Below are 10979 nucleotides of genomic sequence, written 5' to 3'. Positions count from 1 at the left end.
AGGGTTCCAGTTTCTCCACAACCTCGCCAGCATTTGTTGCTTGCTGTTCTGTTAAATTTTGCTATTTTGACTGGGGTGAAATAGTTTAAAAAAAAAAGACAAGTAAAGTAAACCTTTCTCCAGAATCCTCTCCTTTTATGAATAATATTCTGTAGCAGAAATAAAATATTGTTTTGGCTCCCAAACATGTAAACAGGGAAACTGAAGACTATTCTTTCAAGACTCCTTGTTGATTGCCAGCAAGTTGAGGATGACTCATAGCAGCGACCCTATGAACAAAAGGCCTGAAGCCTTCCTATAACTATCGTCATTTATCAAAGTTAATAGTTTCCAGAGTAATGTTGTTTAGGAAGCGGATGCCACTCTTGCTTCCAGTCATAAAGACTCACAATCCAATATAGTTTTCTTCAGGTCATCACTCAAAATATCCATGCGAAACTGAATGGAATGAGAAGTTGTGGTACATTCACACAACGGAATACCACATAATACTCAGGAGCAACAATTACAAAAGTAGTACATAACTTGGGAGAAACTGGAGAGCATTATGCTGAAAGAACTAACTCAGTCTCAGAAGGACAAATACTGCACAAGACCATTACTGTAAAAATAGAAGGATAACTAGTAAAACATGTATAGGGACCCATGGAGATAAAGAGTAGGAGCAGAGGGGTGAGGATGAGTAGGGGTGAAACCACAGGGTTTCAGAATTTGGTGGAAGTGGTGAAGGCCCGAAAGAAATGGGAAGGACCTAGCAGAGACCTGAAAAGACAGGGTAATGATGGGCAAGGTCCAATAGTAATTAATTTCATAAAAGGTGGGAAAGATTGTACAAAACACAATGTGAATGAAGAAATGGGTGAAAGACTATGTATACAAAATGTGAAATCAATGTAATATAAAGAGAAAAAAATGGAGCAGACAATACAGTATTCAAACTCAAACTCACTGCCATGGAGTCGGCATATACCTATAGTTGACTCTCTGGAGAGTTTTTGAGAGGCTGTAAATTGCATGGGAGGATACTGCCAATATTTTTCTAGAGGAGTTACTAGTGAATTAGAATCACAAGAGAGGCACTGCCGCCTTTGGGTGATTTTGTAAATTATTACCTAACTTGGGAGGGACTGGAGAGCATTATGCTAAGTGAACTAATTCAGTCCCACAAGGATAAATACTGTATAAGACCGTTATTGTAGAATGAGTATAAGGATCCAAGAGGGGTGGGAGAGGCTGAAAGCAGAAGGATGTGGATGAGCAGGGGGTGGGGGTGGAGGATTAATCATGAGGTGGTACAATTTATTAGGGGTAGGGTGGGGTGAGGGAAATGGAAAGAATTTGTTCAAATCTGCACTCAAATATTATAAATAAATAAATTAGTACAAAATAAGAAAAAATTATCTCACATGTAGGTTTGAGGCACTGAACACCTGCAATCAAAGACCAGAGGAACTGCAGGAATACATCAAAGATATCAAACATAAAGAGCACTAAAGCTCGTTACAAATGAGAAGAAAAAACATAAATGAATTCCAGAGAAGACCATGAAAATTACATTAGAGCATTGAGAAGCCAAAACAAAAGGAAAAGATGTCAAAGTAAAAGAGGTAAACAAAAGATTTCATAGGGCAACTCAAGAAGATAAAGTAAAATACTGTAAAAAATGTGCAAATGAGCTGGAGCAAGAAAATAAAAAGGGAAGAACTCACATGGCATTTCACAAGCTGAAAGAATATTTAAAGAAAATAGAAATGTGACCTGGGGAAGGGGAAGGGCGGGAGGGAGAAGGGGTGAAATGTGCAACAATGAACAAATGAAAATCTAATTTTTCTGTAAACTTGTTAAAACTACAATTAAAATGAAAAATTTTATTAGAAAATAGAATTGGAAAATAAATTAAAGGTTCTCTAGTTGCTGTTATATGTTGTCGAGTCAACTGAGACTCACAGTGACTCTATGCACAATAGCACTGAACTCTGCCCTATCCAGAACCAATCTGTCTCTGACACAACTGCCCCCATTAACCCAGCTATTATGTCAATCCTTCTCATCTGGGGTCTCCCTCTCTTGCACTGCCCCTCCACCCTTCCAAGTATGATGTCCTTCTCCGAGGAATGGTCCCTCCCGTAATCATACCCAAAGTATGTCAGATGGAGCTTCATAATCCTTGCTTTCATGGAGAAAGTCGGTTTCATCCTCTCCAGGTCTGTTTGTTATCTTGGCAGTTCACAGTATATTCAATACTCTTCCAGCACCACAACTCAAAAACATCAATTTTTCTTCTGTCATCCTTAGTCACTTGCCCAACTTTCTGATGCATAGTAAGTAATTACAAAGATCATGGCCTGGATTAGGCACACCTTAGTCTCCAGATTGACATTATTACTCTTTAGCTCTCTGGTGAGGTCCCTGACAGAAGAATTTTCCAATGCAATTCTTATTTTGTTTTCCTGACTGCTAGTGCCAACAGTGTAGATTGTGGAACCAAGCAAGCTGAAATTGTTAAGAATCTCAATCTCTTTTCCATTTATCATGGTGCTATCAATTAATCCAACAGTGAGAATCTTGGTTTTCTTGATTTCGAGTTGCAATTCATTCTGAAGACTGCAGTTCTTGACCTCTGTAACAAATATATCATATCCTTCTCTGTTTTATCAAGCAATATTGTGTTATCTGCATAGCACAGGCTGTGGATGAGTCTTCCTCAAATTGTGATGCCATATTCCACCTAATTAAATCCAGCTTCCTGTTCTGTATACAGATTAGAAAGGTACAGAGAAAGGATACATCCTCAATACACTTCACTACACAAGTTGGCAAGCATTACTTATTACTGACTCTGGGTTTGTAATTGTTGCAAGTAATTAAATTGGAACAGCGTTCCTCGAATATACACAGGTATAAGTTTATCACAGATTGAAACTCAAGAACTCAAACTCATTTCTGTTGAACAGGAACTGACTCATAGCTGACTGTCCAGCATCTTTTCAGAAGCTATAAAATGCATGGGAACAGACTGCTTCTCTTTCCCCTGAAGGAAGCTGATGGTTGAAGTCAAACAGAGTGGTATGACCTTTGGATTAGCAGTGAAACTCCCTATGGACTTTGCCACCTGAGCTGTATCAGGATCTTATTGTTGTTGAGTGCTAGGGAGGCAGAACCAATCCACATTTGACTCTCCCTCAGAGAGAGTATAATTATAGTTATGCTTGTTGTGGTGGTTGTTATGTGCCGTTGAGTTGACCGCAATTCATAGCGATCCTATACACAATAGTTCTGAACCCTGACTTATCCTGAGCCAATCTCAGTGACTTCAACCCACCTACCCACATTATCTGAGTACTGTAACAATCCAACTCAACCAGGGTCTTCCTCTCTTATGCTGTCCCTCCATCCTTCCAAACATGATATTTTCTCCAAGGACTGGTCTCTCCCATGATCATACCCAAAGTTTGTCAGAAAGAGCTTCAAAATCCTTGCCTCCACGGAGTAACTTGATTTCACTTTCTCCAGGACAGACCCATTTGTTTTCCTGGTGGCCCATGGTAAGTTCAATGCTGTTGTATGTCAAATACCAAATATTCTATTTACTCATGTTTTACTAAAGGCCTAATATGCCATTTATAGTAATCAAACAAGTTCTGTGGACTCAAATATTCCAGATATTTTCCTCCCAACTATTTTTTTCATGGCTTTATTTCCTCTTGTTTATCAGCTCACAACTACTTTTTAATCCCTTATTCTGAGAAACAGAATTATTTATTTCCCAAGTTTAGTTAAAGATAAGGCAAGTAAAAACACTATATGATTACTTTGAATAAGATATTATTTCCCTCAGACACTTCACCAAAGAAGACATTAAAATGGCCAACAAGTACATGAAGAAATGTTCAAAATCCCTAGCTCTAAGAGAGATGCAAATCAAAACAACTATGAGATAGAATCTCACCCCAGGAAGAATAGCAAAATTTAACAGAACAGCAAACAACAAATACTGGCAAGGTTGTGGATAAACTGGAACCCTTATTCATTGTTGGTGGGAGTGTAAAATAGTGCAACCACTGTGGAAAGTGGTGTGGTGCTTTCTCAAAAAGTTGCAAATAGAGACCATTTGACCCAGCAGTTCCACTACTGGGAATATACCCTAAAGACCATAACCACCATCCAAGTAGATATATGCACACCTATGTTCATTGCAGCTTTGTTCACAATAGTAAAGAGTTGGAAACAACTTAAGTGCCCATCAACAAACGAATGGATAGAGAAGTTGTGGTATATTCACACAATTGAATACTACACTGCATTGAAAAACAAGGAACTCAAGCAATATTATTCAAAATGGGTGACCGTGAAGGACATTATGCTGAGTGAAGTATCTCAGTCACAAAAGGACAAATACCACATAGTGCCACTGTTGTAGAATAGGACTGACATCAGGGTTGGGGTAAGACTATGAAAAACTGGATAGATTATGTATACTGAATTAAAACAGATGAGGGAGAGAACAGTTTAAAAGTGATATATGATAGGGTATTATGATTATCACAGGAACCCAGAATTAAAGTTGCATAGTGGAGTGCATTCGGGGCGGGGTGGGGGGGTGGGGATTATATACCAACGAAGAAGTTTATCTTTTGCTTTTCAAAGAGAAGAACGAACTGGGGCAGGGGGTACTAGAGAAAAAATTGCAACAATGGATGGGTGGAAATCCAAAATCTCTGTAAATGTTCATTAAAATTAATCAAATAAAATTTAAGAAAAAGATTGTTTCCCACAGGCTATAACAAGAAACAACAAAAAACTGACTGAAGACAAAAGTATGATCCAAGGTACCATATTATGAATATTTAAGGATAAAAGGCCAAAACAACATAATAATCAGGTGAGCAATAAATACATAAATTTACTAGTCATCATCATATTCTTAAAAGCACTATCTTTAAGAGAACAATTTGCACACACTAAATATCCAATCTTTCCTCTAGTATCTTTTCATTTTTCTATTACAGGAATAGAAGTTCATTTTAACACTTTTTAAATAGTTAAAGTCATATTACAATAATCTTATCACATTACAGATAGAGGATTTACCAGGTATAGGCAAAAACGTATCAAAAAAAAGTTTCCATGAAATCATTTAACACAAAAAGAACTGAATAGTAAGTTACAGATGCAATCAACATTTTAAAGACTTGTATACATTGTGCATAAATAATGTACTTAGGTTGACTTGGTGAGGCTAACTATACTTACTATAAAAGTTAATGCAGAAATAGTGACCTAAAACTAGTTAATTTTAAAAATGGCTTTAGTTAAATCTGGGTAAACAAAAAGAAAGCACGTACACAGGATGGCGAATGTCCAGTGTGGTTTAGCTATAAAAACAGAGTTATGATAAGCTGAAGAACCATATTAGTCTGTGACTTTAATATTTACTAACCATTTTACTGTAAAAACTGTGGAATAAGTTCTAAAGTGAATGTGTTTTTAATTAAAATCCAAATTACAGGCAAACAGATATGACAAGAGATGTTGAGAGAATTTTACAGACTCTTTGGGTCCACCAAGAACAAAGGAGTTAAAGGTAACAGTTAAAAAAAAAACCAGATTGTATACTGTTACAATCTTCTTAACATAAAAATACAATACCATATTGAACACATTTTTGAAACACAAATCTTCAGGTAAATAATAATTCTCGTAGACTGTAATAAGAAATAAATAAACAAACAAACTAACAAAAAAAGTCCCATAATTTGCTGTGTGGAGAGAAGAGTAGGTAAAGAAAGGGGAAAGAAGCAGTGTGAAAAACAAGGTATACGAATTTTGTGAGTAAATCATTGTAAAATAAAAATACAGATTTTAAAAAGATGAAGATGATTAACATGAAATTATGATAGAAGTCCACATAATTATCTCAGGCAAGCATAGGAGACTCTTACACTGTAAAAAACAAATCCATTATCATAGCAATACTTAGAGATAAGAACCCGGGAAATGCTATCTTTGCATTTAGACGTTTCACCGGAAAACTAGTCATGGCTACCAAAAAATCTTACAAATTTATCTGCTTCCTGCCTGTGCTTTGTAAAATCCGGCACCACTACCACTCTACTCCAGTTCAGGTAGTGAACTCTGATAATGATCCGATACTGGCCTTCAACAATACTTGAACCAAAATGACCACTGATAAGAGAAACCCATAGACTTATCATAGTCGCATGCTTTGGAAAATAGAGCTCTGCACATGGTGTTGCTTTTCAGAGACATCTTTCTCTCTCCTTTTCCTCCATAATTTTTTTATATTCTTCCCTTAGAAAAGTTAATCTAGAATATGTGTGTAGGGGAGCTCTGGTGGCCTAGTGGCAAGGAGTTACAACTACAATCCCAGAGGCGCACGGTTCGAATCCACCATATGCTCTGCCGGGGAAGGAGGGACAATCTCAAAAAGGTAATTATGTGCAACATATTAAGAATGACAATTAAAAAAAGAATGATAATGAGTCAAGTGACTTATTATAATAATGATAATACACAGAAGTTGTAATGAGTTTGGATTGCCATTTTCCTTCTATATTCATTCGTTTATCAACAAACACTAAAGTTTGTGTCCCAAGAATTGTGTAAGATATGTTAAACAACTACAGTAACTTTCAGTCCTGGACTTTATACACATCTTGGCACCTCTGCTAGCACATCTGTGGCAGAAGTCTTGTGTAGGGTATTGTCCACTGTACCAAAGACAGTGAAGCATACAGTGCTCCAAACAGGTTCGTCTGGAGGGTTAAACCAGGCCGCTCACTGGAGGCAAGGATTCTGAAGCTTCGTCTGACATACTTTGCACATGTTGCAAGGAGGGACCAGCCCTTGAAGAGGGACGCCATGTTCGGGACGTTAGAGGGACAGTACAGGAGAGGAAGACCCTCAATGAGATGGATTGATTCAGTGACTGGGGTAATCGGGGTAGGTGTGTCAGAGACAGCGAGACTGGCCAGGATAGATCACTGTTTAGGGCTGTTGTACAAAAAGTCACTATGAGTCGCAGGCGACTTGACGGCACATAACAACAACAGTATCGTACTTTACTTATTCTATAGAAGGTAAATCTTCAATTTGATCAATCTTTTAGAGGTTAGTAGCCTTTCAAAAGGCCAAAATGAGATGATGAAAAAAGGTTTTTCAAAAAGTCAGATGAATAGCCCTTAGTTAAAAAAAAAATTGTCAATCTCATCATCATCATGCCATTCATGCCATTGAATTGGAATCAACTCCTACTTGAATTCACAATGGATTTCCAGGGACTGCAAATTGCTCAGGAGAATTACCTATCTTTCTCACACTGACCACTGCATGGATTCAAATCACCAGGGAGTGGTGTGGGCTTTGGAACAGAAGCACAATTTCCTACAGACTATGCTAGAGTTCCCCATTTAAATGAACATTAGAGACACTGAATGGCCTTTAAGACTCCCACAATTCAAAATTTTGTGAAGAGCAATTTTAATAAATAAACAAGAAGGTATTGAGAGCAGTAAATGACAGTAAGGAGACAGAATATATTTCACATATGAAAGAAAAAGGATTTAACTACTGAAGACTTGGCTAGGGTAAATCAATGAACAGAAATTTCACTGTGGAAAGAGAAAGATGATGTAATTTTTTTTAGTTAGAACTCTTAGAATATGGTAGATCTAATAAGGAAGAACTACTACTCTGGGATTGGCATCACCATTCATTTTTAATGTTACCGTTGATATGTGCCAACAAGTCAAAAGCAACTCTATGAACAACGGCTATGAACCTTGCCCTAACCTGAGCCACCCTCACTATCTCTGATACACCTGCCCTGCAGCCAAAGTCACTATGTCAATCCATTTCATCCTGATCTTTGCCTCCTATGCTGACCCTACATACCCATCCAAGCATGATGCCTTCTCCAAGGAGAGGATACTCCTGACAACATGCCCCAAGTATGTACAACAGAGTCTGAAAATCCTTGCCTCCAAGGAGTAACCTGGTTTCATTCTCTCTGAGACCTATTTCTTCTCTTTATAGGCCATGGTATGTTCAATACTATTCTCCAGCACCATAGCTCAAAGGCATTGATTCTTCTATCATCCTCATTCTTCAGCTCTCACATGCATAGCAAGAAACTGAGAAGAGGATGGCTTGGATCAGGGGTACCTTGGTCTCTAGACTGACATTACTACTCCTTAGGACTCTGGAAAGGTCTCTGATAATAGATTTTCCCAACGCAACTCATCTTTTTATTTCCTCACTATTAGTGCCAAGGATGTTGATTGTAGATCCAAACAAGATGAAATTGTTAATAACATCAATCTTTTCTAGCTCTATCATGATGCTTCCTATTGAGCCAGTGGTGAGATTTTTGTTTTATTTCATTTTTAATAGTATATTCAAAATACCAAACAAACTCTACTGTTGTCAAGCTGATTCTGACAAAGAGCAACCCTCTATCAGGATTCTAAGGATGTAAATATGTATGTAAGGAGAATGCCCAACTGTCACCCTCAGAGCAACTGGTGGATTCATACTGCCACTGATTCAGTTAGCAAACACATAATGTACTACTATGCTACCAGCACTCTTTTATTGGTACAAGAAAACATTTTATACTAATTTCTTCTTAGGTACCTTACCCACTAGGCCACCATATTAAAAAAAAATCTATTTTCCAAATGTCCTTCTCCAAGGACTAGTTTCTCCTGGGAAAGTGCCTGAAGTATGCCAGACAGAGCTTCAAAACCCTTGCTCCTCCAAGGAGCAAAGTGGTTTTACCCACTCCATGGCAGACTTGCTTGTTCTCTTGGCAGTCCATGTTATGTTCAATACTCTTCTCCAGCACCAAAACTCAAAGGTATAGATTCTTCTATCATTATTAGTCAATGTCCAACTCTCTGATGTATAGCAGGTAATTACAAAGACCATGGCCTGCATCAGGCACAGCTTAGTCTCTAGCCTGACATTGTTCATCTTCAGCAATGTGGAGAGGTCTCTGACAACAGATTTTGCTAATGTAATTCATCTTTTGATTTCCTGGCTGCTGGAGCAAAGAGTGTTGATTGTGGAACCAAGCAAACTGAAGTTACCGACAATTTAAATTTCTTTTTCATCTATCATGATGCTACCAATTGGTTCAGTGATGAGAATCTTTGTTTTCTTAATGTTGTGCTTCAATCCATTTTGGATACTGCACTCCCTGACTTCTGCAGCAAATACCTCAGCTCCTCAGTTTTAGCAAGCAAGGATGTGTCATCAGCATAATGCAGGTAGGTTACTGATGAGTCCCCTCAACCCTAATGTCACATTCTTCCTCAAAGGACCGCAATGAGTCACAGGTGATTCGATGGCACATACGAGCAATAGTAGGTTAAAAAAAATAAATAAGCAACAAGAAAGAAGATCAGGTTAGATTAGAAGTACTGTTCATGTCTATTCTGAGTGCACCATAAGGTTTTGAATGACCAACTTTCAGGATCAAGGCTTTCTTCCAAGGCACGTCTGGATGTAGGCAATGGTTCTAACCTTCTAGCTAGCTCTAAAGCATGTTAACCATTTGTATCACCCAAACAATCCAAGTCTGTCTGTCTCTCTCTCGTTGCAATCGAGCTGGAACTGACTCAAAAATGACCTTTCAGGGGTTTTCTGAGGTTGTAAATGGCAGCACAGTACATTGTTCCTCTTTCTCTAGCAAAGCTTCTGGTGGGTGGGAACTGCCTGAGCGGCACTGACTTTGGATTAGTAACTCAACTCTCTAGTGTCTTGATTTATGACAGGTGATAGGAGCTTATAACAAACTTTTGTTTTTCATAGGGTTCTGCAAAATAACAGTGTGAAAAGAAGGAAAAACATACCCAACTGCTGGAACAGGAGAGCCACACTAGTGCCCGTGACAGGAAGACTATCATGCAAGGGAGTCTGGATCAGTTGTCTATCTCCTGCACCCAAGGAAAAGAGCTTCTGCAGAATACAAGGAAAATATACACACAAAAATGATTCTTTTCAGCTACTTTCTTTTCTCTTAGATAAAAACATGGTTTTCATGATTTATGTTTTATATTAAATATATGTCTATCATAATACTTACTAGCATTTTAGTCATTGCTATTTCAAGATGTTTGACCAGGAATTGAGATTTCAGCAAAAGAATGAAGTTAAACAAATAAAGTATTTTAGGCCTCTCTCTGTGTCTCCATTTCTCTATTTAAACAGATGACTCAGGGGACGGGTCTTTAATAAACAATAAAAATCTATTTGAAATTTAAATTTAGAACAGCTGATCATATAAAATTAAATCAAGAGATACAAAAACAACAATGCATAGTCTAACACAATCAAGTTAGTTGGTATTCCTATCATACTCAATGGATAAAAGAAGATTCAGAAGTTGAAAGCTAAAAATTCAATCAAGTGACAAAAATCACTGATAATCATATTTGATTTTTTTATAAGCACAACAAGATATTTAAGTCAGTAAAAAAATCCAACACAGAAGAAGCTCATAAATAGTTCTGTTTCTTTAGAGTTTAAGTTCAACACAGAACAAATTCATATCTTATTTCTTTTCTTGGGGAGGAAGAAAGCAAGTGAGGGGAGCTCAAAATTTAAGAGTAACAAAAGAGTGAGACAGAAGATGTTAAAAAGGTAAAGGAAAAGGAAAAAGAATACCAATTTTACTACAACTAACATTTTATGCCAAAGTAAGGAAAAACCGTATTAATTTTTAGAAGGCTGTGCTCTTCCTCAATGATAAGCAAAAAGCATTAATTAATAACTTTAAAGTTTAAGAGTCTATAGTAGACCCTTAAACTTTATTAAACTCTTACTATACTAAAACAAAGATTCTCACCACTGGGACAACTGGCAACATCAGTATGGATGGTGAAGAGATTGAGATAGTTAACAGTTTTAGTTTGCTTGGCTCCACAGTCAACACTCTTGGTAACAGCAGCCAGGAA

General features: G+C 37.4%; 1 protein-coding gene across 1 annotated transcript in view; it reads right to left on the bottom strand.

The window, feature by feature from the left end:
* The window catches only part of SBF2 (SET binding factor 2), a 510367-nt gene that overhangs the window by 288928 nt on the left and 210460 nt on the right, over positions 1-10979 (bottom strand). The window contains exon 6 of the mRNA XM_006885420.1: positions 9876-9981. Within this exon, the coding sequence (XP_006885482.1) occupies positions 9876-9981 (106 nt within the window). The remainder of the gene's footprint in view (positions 1-9875; positions 9982-10979) is intronic.

Source organism: Elephantulus edwardii, unplaced genomic scaffold (genome assembly GCF_000299155.1).
Source record: "Elephantulus edwardii isolate Elephantulus edwardi_28Jun2011 unplaced genomic scaffold, EleEdw1.0 scaffold00044, whole genome shotgun sequence".
Lineage (NCBI taxonomy): Eukaryota > Metazoa > Chordata > Mammalia > Macroscelidea > Macroscelididae > Elephantulus > Elephantulus edwardii.
The sequence above is the reverse complement of the archived record's forward strand: the minus strand, read 5'-3'. Positions and strand labels throughout refer to the sequence as shown.